The 18,959-nt window shown below is 47.2% G+C and overlaps 1 protein-coding gene across 2 annotated transcripts; it reads left to right on the top strand.

Moving 5' to 3' along the window:
- Positions 1 to 3,222: 3,222 nt before the first annotated feature.
- fam53b (family with sequence similarity 53 member B) lies at positions 3,223 to 17,011 on the top strand. 2 transcript variants are annotated; one of them, XM_030098115.1, is made up of 5 exons: positions 3,223 to 3,363; positions 9,994 to 10,222; positions 11,035 to 11,089; positions 12,722 to 13,485; positions 15,956 to 17,011. In XM_030098115.1, the coding sequence occupies exons 2-5, from the start codon at positions 10,133 to 10,135 to the stop codon at positions 16,280 to 16,282; spliced, it is 1,236 nt and encodes a 411-aa protein (XP_029953975.1). In that variant the 5' UTR covers positions 3,223 to 3,363; positions 9,994 to 10,132; the 3' UTR covers positions 16,283 to 17,011. The 2 variants fall into 2 exon arrangements, with proteins under 2 accessions (XP_029953975.1, XP_029953976.1); XM_030098116.1 differs by lacking the exon at positions 3,223 to 3,363 and adding an exon at positions 6,715 to 6,825.
- Positions 17,012 to 18,959: the final 1,948 nt, after the last annotated feature.

Genomic DNA, 18,959 nt, shown 5'->3' with positions numbered 1-18,959 from the left:
AATCCGTTACTGAAGACCAAGTTGTCCCATTACTGCCTTCGAAACGATGTCTGAATGGAAGATAGTTGAACCAAATGCCAAGCTTATTGTGTCGCTGTAATAAATTCAAAGACTTAATACTTGTTACACTGTAATATTAATATAAGAGAAATGTCAGTTACCTGGGTTTATTATTTCAACCGCTGTCAACATCCACTGAGAAATATGGTAGAGTTAACATTACTTCAACATGTGCTCAATGTTTTAACAGATTTTTTTTTCTTTTCTTAATACCTCAGTCACACATTTACTAGTGGTGAACAGCTGAATGCCTTTCAGACGCCGTTGAGGTTTTAGCAATGTGCACACTTTGGCAAAAACCATCATTTCGGAGAGTATCAGAAGGGGATCTGAAAACCCGACAGCGATGTGCCAGTTCAATTAACTTGGCTATAAACATTATAGGCGAGGATTACTGGGATAGAGGAGAGGCAGTGAAATTTAGATGCAGTTATATGACGGCCATGTGCTCTTTTCATGTGCCGCCTTTAGTTATAGGACGCCACTGGGTAACATCACAAAGTAATGTCATCAGCAGGCTGCAGAGACTGCTTTTAAACTCATGTACTTCTGCATTTTGACAAGTGGTGTCAGTGTTCTGCCTTTAATGGAAGGTCGCCTCCTCAGCCTGCTCGACTTCGAGGATTGTTGTTGTCGTGTTCATTGACAGACTGGCAAAAAGAATAAAAACTACAACACATATGTAAATGATAATGTCTGATTCTAATGTTTTTTTTTTTTTTTGCAAACGTGTGTGCAGCGGTCAATCATTCTCCTGTATTCTTCACGTATATTCAAAAACTCCGGTTCCAAATCCGTGGTAATGAGTATTGTTTTATTGGTAATGCAGTGGATTAACTGTTCATTAAAGTTGAGAAGAGATGGCTCCTGTAACAGGAGTCCTGCAGCCATCTGTCTCCAGCCAGTGTGAGCCACAGATGGCATACAGTCCTGTGTTCTGCATGGGGGCTCAGCTCTCAGAGCTTCAACAACACTTCCTATTTTTCCATCAACCATATGTCAGCTGCAGTTAAATAAAAATGTCAACGAGGAACACATAATGCCACCAAAATCAGGGTTTATGTTTCATGATATATTTAGATCTCGTGGATGATCCTGGGTTATTTTCTTACAGTATGATTGGTGGATACTGCCCCCTATGGTTGAGACAGTGAAAATGCAGTGCCAAACTTGTTGAGTTGCAGACCCCTAAGCCCTGTGCCACAAGCTGTTTATATCATCTGCTCCCTAGAAGTGGGAAATTCCCAAAAATTTACATATATTTTCAGAGCCTATGTGCTATCTCATCTATATGCCACTGATGAGGAGATTTTAGAAGGGGGAAGAAAAAAAAAAAAACTTGTCACCCCGCCCCCGGAATGCCGCCCAAATCATGGAGTAGACAAATCCTGGGTGTCCCAGAACACAAAAGACAGACAGTCTAAAACCGAGGAGGACAGTCTGGGGGAGATTAGAGTCACACAACAGATGTTACCCCTTGATTAACAATAGAGACTGCCAGGGGTGAGCCCCGGCTCCCCACCCTTGCGAGGCCCAGTGTGAACTTCAGCACCAACAAATTATTGAGCCCACTGTACATAATGAGGCATGAATGTTGAAACGTATTGATCCGCTTCAGTGGTAGACCTCACCACTGAAATGTCATTGTTTGACAGTTTAACTATAGGCTGCACAAGTAATTGTGTTTTTTTTGTGTTATTACTATCATGCTTATGATTTAGTCACATAACCAATTAATTACATTACAACCACTGAAACATTTTCTTGCCTGATATGTTATAAATACCTACAGAACTGGTGTATGTAGTAGTTTTTTAGGTCAGGATTTCTGAGGGAAAAAATGCTTCTGAGAAGCCTAATAACTACTTTTGTACCAACTCTAGTACACAACAGATATTTCAAGGTACATACATAACTGACTTTCCAATTGTAATTTTACGTTTAAGTGCAGGTGTCTGCCTGCTGTGGAGTTTCCATACTTCGGTCGCGATGAAACCAAAGGGTATTTTCTTGAAATCTTTGAATAATCCAAAAAAAGATTTGTCAATAGACATAATCGTGACCACTGTATTCAAACAGTATCAAAAAATCTTCAAACTTTCCAAAAGATAAATAGTTATTTCATAGTTATACTTCCCAAAAATCTAAAAAAGTCAACTGAAAATACATTCTACCACCAGCCCACATAGACATAATACACACTTTCCACTTTAACCTGAGGTGTAACAATCCCCTTATCTCTTCAGTATGATTTGCACTATTCATTTCTCCTTCTCTATTATTGCTTTTTTCATTTTGCACTGTCAGCTAGAGCTGCTGTTAGTGAACACAATGATAGTGAATTTTATCATCATTATTTTATTGACTTGGATTGCATTTTTTTCATTATTTCCATTTCATTTATATTCATTAATGGTAAATCCATAAAACAAGCCTAAGAACCAACACTGATAACTGATTAGGAGAGGCCTATTACTTCATGACTGATTACCAAGATAAACACTTCTTATTGACTAATAGATTTAAGCTGGTAAACAATTAAAAGGTTTAATCAATATTTCATTGAATTATAACAATGTGTGACATGATAATCATGTACACATAAGAATAATTAAACCTGAACAGTCAAATAACAGCTAATTATATAATGGGTGTAGATTATGAAGACTTCTAAGAGGTAAGAATATTTAGCCTGGCCTGAGTCAATCTGGGATTCATTTTATGAGTGGGAACAAACTATGTATATTTAACATGCATCTGTATTTTACTCCCACGGCTTGTCTACAGATCACACTCAGCTGGTGAGAGATCACATTACTCCTCTGTGTGTTGTAAAAGTACTTCTCTCTCTGCGTGTGTAGCTCGAAACTGTGATTACTTTTCATTACTGCAGGCTGGGTCGGCCCACTAGTCACAAGCACGGGGGAAGACATATTATACGCAAAAACAAAATTGGAAAATATGTTACATACTGAACCCTAAGATTTCAGAGAAATAAAAAAACTCAAGCATGAATAATCGATGAAGTGAGAATAATGAATCTTCAAAAGAAGTATCAATGTTTCAGGTTAGGTGTTCGACAGCGCACCCCCCGAGTGGAAGTGGTAGCGTCCAGCATGTAGTCAGAGGCTCATTAGCGTGTAGTCCTGGACAGTAGTGCTCTCACTGGGTTGTTGTAGTTTGGAGGAGCTGCAGGACATGAGTGGAGCTGCTGTCCTCTAACTACAATAAAACAACATGGTCAGGCCAAACTAACCCCCTGACCTGCGCTGTAGGAGACCCGAGACTCTCGCCGCGATGCTTGTGAGTGTTAGCTTTTCTCTTGTTTGATAATAACTTTATGGGCGAGCTAACTTTAGCTCTGGAGTTCATGAAGTCTGGAGTGTGTGATGCTCCCCTGTGTTTTGAAAGTTGTGTTTCAAACTTTTAATGCGACGATGAACGACGTGCGAAAAAGTGATCGTCTGTGTGGAAACTAAATGTTCTTTTAATGACTTAGCTTAGCAACTTTTCCTCATGTGGAGTGCCTGAGCTATTTCCCCTTTGTTGTGTCTGAGTTATTACAGGCATACATGCCTCCTTCAGCCCTCCTTCATGCTATTATGTCTGCAGTGTCATTCACTTGCTTCAAAGATACAATAAGATGACACTTGATTGGTGAGTTACTTGTCACTTGCCAAAACATTTATCCAGTCTCCATGCTTGGTGTGTATAACAAGTGAACATGATTCAGGCAGATTCATTAGAGTCTTGAAACTGTGGAATGATCTTTTGCCCAGTTTACTCTTCTTTTGAACTGAGACCATGTAATTCTGAATTGGCTTACTCTAAAATCCACACAATTTCCTCCTGTACTGGATTTCCATGCATGTATGATGTGCATGGCAAGACAGGCCACAAACAGGCATGCATAAATGATTTTTACCCCCTCTGGCTGCTGATGTACATTTCTTGATATGATAGAGATGTCTCAGTGACAGACTGTGCCGTTGAACTGGAATGTTGTTGTCTTATCTGAATCGAGCCAACCTTCCCCTCAGGTGTGAAGTCAGGGTTGGCTGACACACAACCCAACAGATTCTGCGATATAAGCTCTCATCAGGATCATAAACGCAAGAACTTGTTAAACCTGAACTCCTGGAGTGTCCCGTGGCCATAATTAGGACTGCTAAAGTTCATAAGGGCCACAAACTTTTGTATATTTAAACGTGGAGCAGCCTGAGTTCTGAAACACAGATGGATTTCTCTACTTTTCATGTGTATATATTTTGTAATTTTCTGATTAGCGGCTTGCGGCCTTTCTGTCAAGTTAAAAGCCCTGTTTGCTCTGTAGCCTGCGTGTAACATTCTGTGAGCACCCGTCACACCAATTTCTTTGCCAAACTCATTTCCCTTTCATGAGGGATTTTGGAAAAAGGGCTTTAAGGACTGTTTGTGCTGGTTACTTGGACAGGCTCAGTTTTCAGGGCCTTTTCTTCTGAAACGGGGAGGAATACACCTGGAGGGCTCACAGGCTCATCGGAAAAACTGTTGAACTACTTGAGCCGGAGCACACAAAAGGCTCCCTGTCATGGCCTGCAGATGATTTCTCATTAAGATATTGTGTATGCCAATGCCAGTGTTTTCACAATGTAGCCCTTACTGATAAGATGAAATGTATTATTCTGAGATAGAAACTTTCTACCCTCAAAGTTTTAATTTCATATTTAATTTGACTGAAACGGTGCCTCCCGACGTGCCTTATTTTGATCTATTAATGTGCAATGTCATTCTGCTGTGGGTGTTGTGTCTCCAACCCTCTGTAATTAAGAGACTTTGTTAGATTTAGCATTCAAGAGGACAACGTTTCTCTCTAACTTAGACAGGTTTGTTGAAAGCCTTGATTACAGAGCTCAACAAAGCTCTTGTTCTGGACAAATGTCTACAGTGCAAGTGATTATGTATGAGATAATTAAACAGCGGGCCTGCTTTAAAACGTAGGCCTCCTTGGCTGCCATGCATAGCCATGCTGAGCCTTTGTGTTTATGGTAAGTGGGCAGCTGCATGCTTGTGAGACCTTGGCTGTACCCCAGGCCCTCGACTGAGCTCAGTAACTACCATTGAAGCCTTCCAGCCATGCTCATTTCTGACTATTCACTGGCTGCTTCGAATGTAGACTGCGGCTCCCGTTTGACATAGCCTAATTTTCTGTGAACAGCGCAGACAGCTGTGGGCCGGCCCGAGCTCCACAATGTCGTTCATAAATTTCTTTTCAGTCCCTGGGCCGCGACAGTGCTTGGTGGCACCTGCCCTTTGTCGCACCTAATTAATGACAACACCAGCAAAGAAACGTCCACCGTTCAGAAAACCCAGACGCTTCACGGCGGAGTTGCTGTGTTGGAAACTGGTTTGCTGGTTTGTCAGTCAAATGACTGCTGTAAGACATGTGCTGTGGCAACACACCCACTATTATGATACCGAAAACTGCTCAGAGCTTCTCGAGGCCAAATATGGATCCAACACTCGACTTATGAGACGCAGGCCACCATCGGCAACAGTTTCGGGAAAGTAGCTTTTTAGAAACATGCATATTTTGTCTCGGGGGACGTTCTCCCAGAAGATGACATTTTTCTTTTCACGAGAGGTTTGGTGATAAAAAAGCAGCACAAACCTACCAGTTAAGTTTCCTGTCTGGCCATCTCAGATGTTCAGCAGATGCTAAGATTATCCAGACAGCCACAATCCTGGGACGTTTGAGCGCAGGGCACACATCAGACTGCTGTTCTGAAAGGCACTTTCGGTAAATTAGCATCTGTACGACTTCATGATGGTTTGTCATATTAATCAAGAATGGAGCAGTAAGTGAATAATTGAGTAGTTCATTGAAGTTAAAACAATATTGTTAAACTATGCTGTTTTCCACTGGCTGTCAAGTGTTAGAATGGATTAGTATTAGCTTTAACTGTAAGTCGGACACAAAGCTGCCAAATCCTTGTGTAATGGTGGCCTAACCTTGGGATTACAGTCTGAGCAATGTATGGAAAAGCTGCTCAAATTGGAAAACAGAGTTTTAGGGGCTGACAGCAGTTTGGAGTGGCTAAGCTAATAGTCTGGCCTTAACCACAATTTATGAGCCTTAAAAAATAAAAAAAAGAAAAGAAAGAAGGAAAGCATAATTTACAGTGCGGCTCATCTTTTAAAATATGTCCGAGCTAAGTTTACAACTGCTTGCAGCTTTAACTTGACCCAATCCACTCTGCGGTTTCCTCCTTGGTCCTATCTCAGTGGTGTCGTGCAGTTGCTCGCCGTTTCTGACACTCGACAAGCTCGCAATGTTTGAAAGGGTTTCGGTGACCACAGAGGAAGCACGGAGTCCCATCAGCTCGCCCAAGGCAGCGCTGCTGCTGTCTTCTGGGGGATTTGCTGTCACTGCAGACCTTCGCCGCAGACACAAAACAGCCCGTTTGCATGTGATGGAAAGCGGCGTCTGAGGGAAACGTCCTGTAACGTTCTTCCCCTCAGCGGAGATTAGACTTCTCACTTGTCATGGTGGTTGCTGTCCCGGCTCAGATAAAGTGCTATCGGGGCGGCAGAAGCATCAAGGTTCCCACTGATCCCAGATAGGTGGCGTCGTTATCGGGGTGATTCGAGTTTGGACATCGGGAGGGGAGTGGCACCTCCAGGGCAGAAACACCTCACTTGGCACAACGAAGCTCCATTTCTGTACACAGCTGTGTGAGGAGAGCGGGTTGGGTGGAGCCTCTCGGTGTTGGAACCCTTGCCTCGGTATGACTTTTACATCAACTTTACAGGTTTTTCTCTGCAAGACAAGCCAAGTCCTCCTTTCGCCAGGCGTTTTTAGTGTGACTTTTATTTACGAACTGACAGGAGCTTGACGTGTTCTCAGAGGCAGTGGGTCGCGTTACGCTTTTACAATAGTGTGTTCAGCTTATGTCATGGAGCAGAGGAATGTTCATAATTATGTTATAAAGCTCACTCTTTTTAAGTACACAATTCAAATTTATGGGTTATAAATGTGCGAGCTTTCTTTTTTTTTGCTTATATTTCAAGGAATGGTGAAGATTATTGTGGCGAATGCCGTTCCAATAACATTTCTTTGAGTTTTTCTTTTTTTTTGATCAATGCTTTTTGTGTCCCATCATTCAGCAAGCTGTAATTAGCGAACTCTTTCTTCTTCCTAAGCACACCCAGATCAGGTTTGTGGTGAAGCACAGATCTCTTTGGTTAGCAGCCACTCGCTGTGTAATCTCACCTCACCTAGTCCAGCTCCCAACTTTAATCTGTTCTGTTCTGTCGACGCAGGCCACAAGGTAAAAAGACTAGCATGTAGGGGTTTCGCTTACCAGGAATAAAATGTAATCTTATCAAGAGAGGGTTATAATCACTTGAATGTAAGCACGGTTGAGTTTTTGTGAAGTGCCCCCTTCGTATCGTACGCAGCCCTATTTCAGGTTTGCCTTGTTGTCCTGAGTCAAGACCGCCCTGTGTGTTATTTATAATGGCTGTCGGCCTCTCATGTCAGGCGCACGGCACGCAACTCTTTATTATGTGTGTGTGTGTGTGTGTGTACTCTTCCTATGTTAGCTCATCTTCCCTCGCATGCAACGTCTCACCTCTGTTACCTCTCTGTTTACCCCTAAAGCCTGCACGGCGGAGGTGGTGCAAACCGATCCATTATTGAGACTAACTGTCATTTGTGAGGAACAAAGGGCAGAAAACAGACACAGAAATGAACCAGCCGGTGTGGTCTCTCTAATATATACTATGAGACTATCATATCAAAATTTATTTGCAGTCATACTTTTATGAGTCAATACTGCATCATAACAAACTTGGTTTCAGTTTAAGTTGGTTTAAGGTTATTTTCTTGATGTGAAAGTAACTAAAACAATCAACACCAACCCCACTATGTCAGCTCTCACAAGGTCTTGTGACACTGTCCTCCTCCACCCACCACTGTATACGCACACACACTCACACTCACACACACTCCACCCTACCACCCGCAACCTCTGCTGTCGCCTCTTTTGTTTCCCACGGTGTCGTGTCTTCTGCACAGAGCGCTCTTTTGTTTTACGTCCACTCTCCTTTTTTTTTGTCTCTCTCTCTCTCTCTCTCTCTCTGCGGCTGCCGTTGTTTTGTCATCTCAGCGAACTCCCTCTGACCTTGAAGGCATCACTCGACCGTCCCGCGTCCGCTCCGCTGTGTTTCCGTACCCCTACCTGACACGATCTCAAGTGGAAGTTGTTAACGGCGGCGGTGAAGTCCTCTGCGATGATTCCGTAGATATTTGTCCCCGGCCAATCAGCACTTTTACTGTAATCGTTTGTGCCGCATTAATGTGAAGAGTGTTGTTTTGATAACCGCAAGGTCAGCTATTCCCAGCCGATCCCCGAGGATTCAATTACACAACTTTGACTTTGCTCTATTCCTCTCTCCGTGTGGCTCGCAGTGCAACACTTTTGAGGAAACTCGAGCTCTCTTCCTTCACAGGGAAGAAGAAAACAAATATAGAGTTCCACTTTTTGGTGGCGTGCCAGAGAGAAAGAGATGTGGAAGTGAAAATTTGATGTCATTTTTAATGTGACGGCTGCCACATGACAACACAGGCCAGTCCGAGTTGGTCAACACGCTGGGAATGTTTCCTTCTTCTCTTGAGAGCTGGAAAAAAAAAACCCCATCATGTCAACCTCGGTGAACTCCCTCAGTTCCAGTATGTATTTTCCACTTTTGTACACACTGAGCAAAGCGTGACACATGATTCAGAACACGCTGTTGTTTATTTGTCTTTCTCGACATCAAGTTCTCGTCTGCAGTAGATATAATGGCAGCTGATCCACACGGATCCCTCTCATCAGTCTGGTTCGCATGTGACAAGTTTAAATGTAAGATCACAAGCAAATGCAACGTATCCCTCTCTCTGCGTCAACAAAAAAGCCCTCGTTTCATTTTAAAAACAGGCTCGAAATCAAAAGTTTCAGTTGTAAAATTGAAGGTAAAAGCTTTTATTCACAGCTGTTTCCCTTCTTGCTTGTTTAGCTGAACACAAATATGACCCCCCCCCCCCCCCCCCCCCCCCCCCCCCCCCCCCCCATTAAAATGTGTCAGTTTGTGGTTACTCCTCTCTTTGGTGCAGACATGAAAGACAGCTTTGAGAAAGGATTGGTGGTTTAGTCTCTGTATTTTTTTTGCTAACTGTGGTCAGACTGGGTTCACAGTTTAACAATCACAGCTATTGAAAACCGTGTTAAAGTGAGGAAGACAACAACAGACGACCGAATTATTACGATCTAAAATAATTCAGGTTGCATTCAGACTCTGCGCGAACACGTAAATATTTGCAAAGTATTCATAAATGGTCTAAACCCCTAAAAATGAGTATTAAACAGCCATTCATATAATTCTGTTCCTGATTTATCCAGACTAAGGAGGGATTTGTGCCTGTCCCGGCTCAACGCAGGGCTGGAGGCAGGACAGGGAACGCAGAGAGACACACTCCAGCTCATTTGCAGTCGCCAGCCGAGCGCACGTCCTTTAATTGTGGGAAAGAGCTGGAGATTCCAGGGAAACCCCATCAATGCGCAGTGAGAACATGTCGAGGCATGCCGCGCGGCAAGTTCATACCGAGAGGAGTCTTGCTGAAAAGCGGCATTGCTAATGTTAGCGTGGCGCTCCAAGTGTTGCTGCTCACCATCTGGATTAACTCAGATGAGGGCGTTTTGTGTCCGATTCAAAGTGGAGAATTCCTTTTAGGGGGCACCAGGTTTGCTTTTTTTTTGCATTGATGATGTGTTTTGGGGGCCTCCACCCGGGGGGGGGAATCTGTCCTCCCAAATCCATCCGGATTGTTCTGCTTATATGGTCGGCAGAATGTCAGAAATGTACTGAATTCTAATCCTGTGCTCATCTCTCTGTGTGTGTGTGCCCGCTCAGGACTGGGCCGAGGAGTGAAGCGCATTCCTGGAGGAGTCGAGGGCGATCTTGAGCTCAGGAGAAACCGGCCCGCTCACGCCGTGCCCGCCAAGATGGCCTCCAGTTTCACTTACCATTACCGGAACAACGTGGGACAGCGATGTGTGTTGCCATGGTGATCATTTACAAGAAAACACTGGAAAAAAAGGGCGCTGACGATGTAACATCCAAACGCAGGGATTTGGGCCCGGTGAGATGTTATTTCCTTACTTCTGTGAGAGTTTTTTTTTTTTTTTTGTGAAACGTGTCACTTTGTGTTTACATGTAATTTCGCCAAGAAGCTTCAGCCGTGCCCGTCTTGGGAGAAGCCGCCGAGGTGCTACGTTGAATTAGGACATTTTTGCGGGCCGCTCACCAGGCTCCAGCAGTTTTGCGGCTTTTATTTTCTCATGTTGTCGACTTCAATCACAGCTGGAATTTCTCAGCTCTCAGTCATGGCGTGGACAAGTATCGCTTTACTGAGTCACAGGAAGTGACGTCAGATAAATGATTCAGTTGTTCAAAACCGAAAGAAAAAAAAAAGTAAATTACAATACTGATAATTGCATTACATTAACCTCCACTTATCATTCCGGCATTTCTTTAGTCTCAAACAATCTCTTGTGTTTCAACGGCGGTATTTCAGTCCCACGAGGCCGAGCACTGAGTTTCTAATCGGGACTAGTAGTGCTGTCGAAACGTTACATCTGCCAGCACAGAGTGAGGGAAAATTCCCCCTCCAGCGTGCACCGGGTTTGCCCTCTCTGTCTCGTGAAATGAAGTCATCCCGCTCGGGGGCCCGAGCATCATTCAGAGGCCTTCACGGCGAAACACTCTCTGTGGATGAATTCCATTTCGGAGCGATTATGCATTCACAAAATCCGTTGTGCTAATTGGGTTTGCTCCACACTCGCAGCAGATTTACTGCCGCCTGTTAAGAATGGAAACTCCCAAACTATTCATTTGTGTAACATTCTGGATTCTAGTGAGCTGACAGTGAATCTTTTCCCTGCATTTCCATAGTTCAAGGCACAGACCATGAGCCAGGCGACTGCACTTTTCTCTTGTGGACTCATGGGTAAGAGTTTTCCACTCAACATCAATACATTGATCAGCTGTTTGTAGTTCTCATCTCACCTCCCATCAAAAACTGTACTTCCTCATAATGTTGTGCACTTTATGGTATATTATTCTTAACAATTGTTGTGATCTATAGACAATAAAAAGCAAAACTGTGTTCATAATTACTATTATACTAACAAAAACAGCTTATATGGGATGCATTAGTAAACAATTAATGATGTTACATTTTTTTCTTCTCAAAAGTAAAAAGTTGAAATCAGATTAGGAGAAAACTTCCTCCTTAACCCAGTGTTTACCTGCTGCTGTGCCTCACAGCGTACTCCCCACTCGCACCGGCGGATTAAATGACATTAACAATGTCACATTGTTATGTTTCACAAGATTTATGGCAGAATATCTTCAGAGCAGCTGCGCTTGATTGATCCTCACATGACGCCGTATGAAAGATGTCCGGTGGGATTATTTCCCAAAGTAAACGCTGATGATTGCACATTAGCGGATTATTACTACCCTGGCTCTCCTTGATGCGTTCAAGCTGCCGTTTAAGTTATGTAACTGTAAGTTAGTCCGAGTCGAAGGCTGGCGATGTCTTGGCAGACAGCAGCAGGCCTTTTGTCCTTTGTCCTGCCCGTGTATTGTAGTTGGTGTTTTGGGGATTTCTATCTCCAGTGAAGAAGAATAGACCTTCTGCATGCCGGGAGTGGGCCGCGGCCTCAGCGTTCGGCGTCTGACTCAGAGTTGGCTGACCTATTCAGCCATTCAAGAGCGTTTTTGTTGTGACTCTAACAGGTGCTTCCCTGTCACGGTTCTGCCGTCAGCCAGTGACTCAGAACTTTTCCCCGTCTTTACAAAAAACTCAACACCTCCGTCGGGTTATTTCTTGGGGCTTATTGACATTTCCTCCGACGCACTGCGCCAGTCGGACACCGAGCTCCCTTTCCTTCTCCAATCAGCTGTGCTTACAGACTGTGACACTAGAGCCTGGAGGACAGGATTTATTTTTAGTGCCAATTACACAAAGCAGTGAGTTGTGGCAACACAAAGTACACATGCTGGGACAAATGCACTGACCCAGACTGGAGTCGTGTCATGGACCACGCTGTCCATGTCGAGACTGTTAATGATCGCAGAACCCTGGGTTTAGAAGCTGCTCTCTTCGGTTTTTGGGTGTTTTGCTTTGTCCTTCTGAACAAACTCATACAGTCTCACGTCGCACTTTGAGTTAAATCCTGACGTGATCGCGGGTGGCACTTCTGACATGAAAACTAGCTGAGTCTGCAGTGAAAGCTGCAGTTGACAGGAGTGGAGTAGATACTTCTTCAGCACATTAAAAAAAAAACAAACAAAAAAGCTGGGGCAAATGAGTTCATAGTGACTCTGACCTGGGGCCGGCCAAATTCTAATCAGTGTAGTATTGAGAAAGAGTGAGCATTCATTGACACGTCCGTCCTTATCTGCGTTGGGGTGGTGAGTTTCGGTTTCCTGGATCGAGGCTCAGGACGTGTCAAACTTTCAGAAAGTTGCTCTTTCATACTCAAAAGACAAACAAACTAAAAATTTAGATGAATCTTTGGCTGAGCATATTCTGAGCTCTTCCTGTTGAATGAAACGTGTCCTCCTGTTGCAGAGACGAGCCGGTGGCGTGAGGTGGGCCACAGCTGTGCCGTGCAGCAGCGGCCGGTCGGGACCAGCCTGGAGAGCCTGTGGGACGTCCTGCCGGAGGTGCAGCGGAGCTCCGCCCACTGGGACTGGGACGTGGGCTCCACCTCCAGCACGATCACCAGCTTGTTGCAGGACCTGAGCCTGACCGAGTCGGCGTCCTCGCACTCCACCGCCCCCCCCAGCAAGCGACAGTGCCGGTCCCTGTCCTGCTCGGACGAACTGGGCGGCTGCCGCTCCGCCTGGCGCCCGCAGGGCTCGCGCGTGTGGACGGCCGTGGAGAAGAGGCGGTGCCACAGCGGCGGCAGCGTCCAGCGCGGCAGCGTCGCAAACGCGCAGCTGGGCTTCCCGGCCATGCAGCGCAGCTCCAGCTTCAGCCTGCCGGCGCGCTCCAACGCCCCGGAGCCGCCCGGCGTCGCCCAGCGGCTCCCCTGGCCCCCCGCCTTCGCCGGCCTCACGCCCTCCTCGTCCATGCCCCTGTCCTGCGAGCCGTCGCCGCAGCCCCTCTACCTCTCCCACGAACAGATCTGCCTGGCCGAGCCCCGCGGGCCGTCGCCGCACAGCTCCCCCGACTCCACCCCGGAGCTGGAGCGCCGCGGCGGACAGGGGGGGCTCGCCCGCAGCCGCTCGCAGCCCTGCGTCCTCAACGACAAGAAGATCGGTGTGAAACGCAGGAGGCCGGCAGACACACACAAACAGAGGCCTTCACTGGACCTGGCAAAAATGACCCAGGTTGGTACGAAACACGAAACACTCTCAAACCGCTCCGTATCATATTAACACAGAACACCATCAAATGAATTAAGCAGTGCAAGCTGCAAGCTATTACTGTTATTTATGAGTTTAACTCGCCACAGCCCTCCTTTGTGCTCCAAATGATCAGAGTCCAGAGCCTCAGGAAATGGTCCTGCCAGCTGGACGCTCTGCTAGGTCCATCAGTGTCAATAACATTTGCGAGTTGCACTCTCTTGTTGGGGGGTGGGGGGGGGTAAATTTCCCCGTACGTGTTGGATAAACAAACACTTCCAGTTGAGGTCGTGCCACTGTGTCTGTTCTCCCTCAGCACACCTCAAAACGTCTCTGCAGGCGCTCGTTCATTCATGCAGGCCTGTTCAGGGTCACATTATTAGAATGTGGGTGTGTGTGTGTGTGTGTGCTCGGAGGAAATAAAGGAAAGCGTGACCTGCTCAATGTGTTACTGGACAACACACGTTTGATGAAAAGGGGTCAGTTTGTGTTCGTACCAGTGTGGGCACGAGGCCGGCCGCTCCTCCCTGGCAGGTGTTTGCCTATTTGCCCCACAAGCACACAGACACATTTAGTACCGTCTCACACGTAACGCCCGATGGATCATAAACACAGAGCTGGACTTGGCCCCTGTGAGAAAGTCACATAGAGTTCAGTGGTGTCTTAACAACAGTGCTGTGGTAACCCGACAAGTTGACGCCAGACACACACACACACACACACCAAACATGTAGGAGGTCAGCTTTAGGCGAGGCGACCAAACACATTTCCACCGAAAAATGTCAAAGTGCTGAGATCGTTGCAGTTGGATCTTTCCTGTGATTTCTGCGTTCCATCCTCTCTTGTTCTTGAGCTGATTTCAAGGCAAAACTGAACAAGAATTAGATTTAAAAAGACATCAGCAAAGAAACCGTAAATTCCAGGCCCTCAGTGGAAAGTCCAGCCTCCTGTAATCATAGCGTAAGCTCGCTTGGCTCTCATCTCAAGGGCTTTATCGTGCTTCACACGTGTCGCCCCATCCAGATTGAAAGTCACCTTACTGCTCGGAGACTGGTGGCAGTGCTGAGCGTGTCTCCGAGGCGTCCTCTCATCCACACGCCTCGGCGGTGTAATTTACCCAGTGAGAAACTGCTACCCTCAAACCCGGCGCGGCTCGCCGTGGCTCCCGTGAATGTCAGGAAGTAGAGCAGCTGTGGCAGAGGTTATGGATCGTCGCACAGGGGGGATACGTGTCGGGTAAAGAGATATTGATTTCTGTAAATTCAGCTCGGTGGGTGGATCGCTGCCACAGCCGAGCCTCATGAGCTATTGATCAGCTTTTAACGACTGAGAGTCAAGGTCAGCGTGGATGAGGAGACTTTTTAGTCTCATTCAGTGGGCGGAAAGGTTGATGGGTTGCAGTGGAATCGGGCAAGACAGGAAAGCACTTAGTTATGACCCCCAGCGTGGTGCAGTGGAGCTGTACGAGGACACAGTCGAAGGCTGCTGAACAAGCTCCCCGATCCAAGTTGGAGCAGTAGTAGGTTAACACTGTTTCACAGCAGTCCGGGCTGCTTCTGACCTTATCAGTTCGGGCCGACGGTCCGGGCCAGGAGTCTGCCCGCCGACGCCGGAGTGCTAATGCCGACGGCCGCAACGTGACACTGGACCGGTGGCAAGAAAAACAGACCTTTCCCACTGCTGTTCTGGACCATAACTTTAGATCTTCTGTGGCCGTCTCCTTGTAGGATTTTGTTCTTTTTCTCAGTGAGATTTATCTTTCTTGTATTGATCAGCTGCAGCGGTAGATGGTGAGTTTGGCTGTGGGCCACATATCAGACAGCCCGGTGCTTGTTAGGTATTACATAAGCTCACAAATGACAGAAGGTTTCCACAGAGCCGCTATTCTCTGGCGTCCTCCTGCTGCGGCACCGTGGCACTCCGGCGGTGGGGCAGCTGTCCTGCCTCCTCCACATTAACTGTACAGATTGGATAAGCCTCTGTCGTAAAGCTCCTCATTCCTGCGTGCGCAGCTGTCGCCCGGCTCGCTCGCAGCAGTGCCGCCACATGTGTATCTGCCTGAAAGAACTTTCTGGGATTTCCAGATGCATGGTGTGCATTGTGCAGCGGCGGCTCGGAGCCGAACGAGTCCGAGAGGCTGACGTGAGTGACGTCCGCCCTCTGGGCGTTTGGCCGCTCGCCGCCTGGGCTCCAGTTGGACCCCTGACCACAGCCTCACTCTCACTCTTCCTCACTTGTTGCTCTCGTCTGCCACGGAGGCTAAATTTACACCTTTCAGGACTTGTAAAACCTTTATATTGATGCAGTTCTTGTCCAGTGTCCAGGGCTAACCACACCGACCGAGTACAGTCCGGGGATTGTGTTTGTAACGTGGCTGTGTGCCCTCAGTGACGTCTGGGTCTCAAGATGCTGAACTTGTCTTAACGGGTTTTTACACATTTGTGTTTCTCCGCAGAAACTTCGAAATTTCCACAGCCTGAGCTGCCCGGGAATCACAGGTGAAGACGGCTGCGAGTCGAGCCAGGCCCTCCCCCTCCCCCTCCCCCTCCCCATCCCCGCCCTGAGGAGCGCCGGCCTGGAGGACGCTCAGCCCCGGACCAAAGACGACGTGATCGGCGGCGGCGGACCCACGGACTGGATCTCCACGGACTCTGGCGACGTGACCCCGGGCACCACCCACGGGAAGGACGGCGAGCCCCTGTGGGCGGGGCTGTGCAGCATGAGGAAGGACGTGTACCAGCTCGGCGGCGAGCTGGACATCGAGCAGATCGAGAGAAACTGAGCCTCCCTCCCCGGCGGCACAACAAACAGTACTGATAGTCTTAAGGACGAGAACTGATGCAGTAAGCGTTCCTGCTCCTTTTCGTCTTTTAGTTTTTTTGGTTTTTTTTCGCCATCAGAGAGACTGAACAGGAGCTTTGTGTGCTAAACACCCATTTTTTGGAGACTGTGCACAGTCAGAAGCTTCCCCTCACTGTGCAGTCACTCAACTGTGTCTCAGGACAACAAGAAAAGACGGATTTGGGTGAAAACAACTTGATGAATTTAAAAAAAAAAAAGATATATTAATGTCGACTCAGAGACTGGGGTTTTTAACTTTTCTCTGTAACCCTGATTAACCTACTTGTACTATGTTTGGAGAGAATTCACAGCAGGCTTGTATAAATTCTCTGCACTAGAAGGAGTGTCTTTTCCTCTGACGTTCTTCGGTAGTACGTGGGTCCATGACGGAGGGAAACGGGGGGACGGCTTCAAGAACTACTGTCTGGAGAGCTACTTTCACCTTTACTGAGCAACGAGCTGTACGCACACGACGTCTTTTAGGCATCCCGAAGAGCGTAACATTTCACTCGGCGGCATCCGGCTCGTCTCGGATATCTGTGCTCCTGTACGCGGGGAAAGAAACTCTGTGATGCTAATAGCGTTAATATTCTTTCTTTTTACGATTTGTAACTTCAAAGTTATGTAAAACATGAGCATATTTCTATACAAATAAACACTTTTAAATGTGTATTTTGTGCATTTTGTGCATCTTGAGAGAAACACGCCGCTCAAGCTAAAACTTACTCCAGCTATTGTTTAAACGGACAATCTGAAAGAATCCTCCCTCCACTGTGAGCGGGGCAGATGTATTAACAGCAAGGTCATTGTTGACGACGTCTTTAATGCAGACTGACCCAATTAAGTAGCCGGAGAAAACAATCGGGACCGTGGCCGCGGCCGTCCTGATGGGCCTGTGTTTGTGTGCTGAAGCGGGGAGTGTGTAGGGAGGACGCCAGCCAGGGGTGGGAAGTCCAGTCCCTTTTTCTTTCTTTATGATTTTCTTTTTTTTTTTTTGATGGCGGGTGGAGTGGTGGAGCTGAGCGACGGTTCACCCCAGAGACCTCCCTCCCTCCCTCCCCGCTCGGGGAAACAAAAGGGGCTTTTTCTCTGGAGGAGCACGGTGACGTGGGAGGCGGCTGTGAATGTGGGCCATGTGTCAGGGCCGCCGCTGCCGCCGCCGCTCCATTTGTCTTGCCTTCCCCTCCCCGACTCCGGTGCGCGAGCGAACCTCCAGAATTTACGCCGTCGTTATCGCGGCGCGTTATTTGCTGGGACTTGCAGCGTCGTTCGCCCGTCATTCTTGGAAAGCGTCCTGAGCAGTTTGAAGGCTGCTCGACGCGGCGTGCTCCCGGCTCAGGATTAAACATAAAGCGTATCTGTTCGATCACGGTCGCCTGCGAGGCCGGTGCTCGCTGCACGCTCTCGCAACAGACCAGATCATTATACCGCCGCATGAGAATATTTGTGTTTGCACAGCGAGCCTGGTTAAGACCTCTCCTCGCACCGAGCGGAGGAGGAAATGGGTAAACACAGGGCCCTGCTGAACGTGCTGCGCAGCAGACTGACACGCCGAGGGCCCCCGGCCTTTAATCAGCGGAGTGACAGAAGTGAAAGAAGGCTGTGTTCCGAGAGGAGATAGGAGTTCAACAGGAGGGGCGAGCCATGCCAGGGCCCTCCATCACAACCCCCACCGGCACTGACACCGCGGCGTGGTGGTCACTTTTGAACTGTCAGCGGAGGTTAGGCACGCTCTCGTCCGCGCTAATGATGGTTCACATGGCGTTGCTTCAAGTTTCGGGGCGACAGATGGCTCGCTGCGGCGACACGGCCCTCGGACAAAACGTGCTTCAGGTGTTTTAACACAACGCTGTTAATGAAATGTCACCCACCACTTAACTGAAATTTTATGAGACTTTGTAGTGGAAGTATTCAGGGGAAAAAAAAGAAAAAAAAAGAATACAAGCTGCATGAGAAATGAGCTGTGTGTTGGCAGAGTTTTTCGGGTTTGCTGCCTTCCCCTTGCTTGGCAGCTGAAATGCGGCTGGGGTGAAAAGCAATTTAGCCGTACCACCCGGCCACAAAGCATTTCCAGTTGAGCAAGTGTTGTCTAAAGCTTTTATTTATTTTTTTTTAAATAAGCACTTAATACTAAGAAGGCGAATGTAAGTGTGAGCTCAGTCTTCTAAATTACAAGCTTTTATTTCCAGTGCGTTGAAACTGGATCTCATGTTCATTGAAGACAAAACCGCCGACTGTGTGAGGCACAACCGGAGTCGGTGTGGAGTCTGAGAAATGTATGAAGATAAAGAAAACAGAGGATCCCGAGCTTCAGTTACACTGCTTCAAAAAAAGATAACGAACACACCAACCTACTGGACACACTCTCAGGAAAGAGCCCCTGCAGACAGAGATGGCTGTAAAACCGAGGTCAGCTATGAGCTCTGGAGACCTTCTGCATACCAAGACAATTAGTTTACACTGCCTGGTGACATACGACCACCGTTTCAACTGGATTATACACACACATTGCTTGCATATGGTATCATGGGGCGCGCGGCGCAGTGCGGCGCGCTGAGGCTCGGCTTGCTCCGGCTCAGCTTGCTCCGGCTCCCTCGGAGGGGCCTGCGACGACTGAG

This window comes from Salarias fasciatus, chromosome 8, assembly GCF_902148845.1.
Source record: "Salarias fasciatus chromosome 8, fSalaFa1.1, whole genome shotgun sequence".
Classification (NCBI taxonomy): domain Eukaryota; kingdom Metazoa; phylum Chordata; class Actinopteri; order Blenniiformes; family Blenniidae; genus Salarias; species Salarias fasciatus.
The sequence above is the reverse complement of the archived record's forward strand: the minus strand, read 5'-3'. Positions and strand labels throughout refer to the sequence as shown.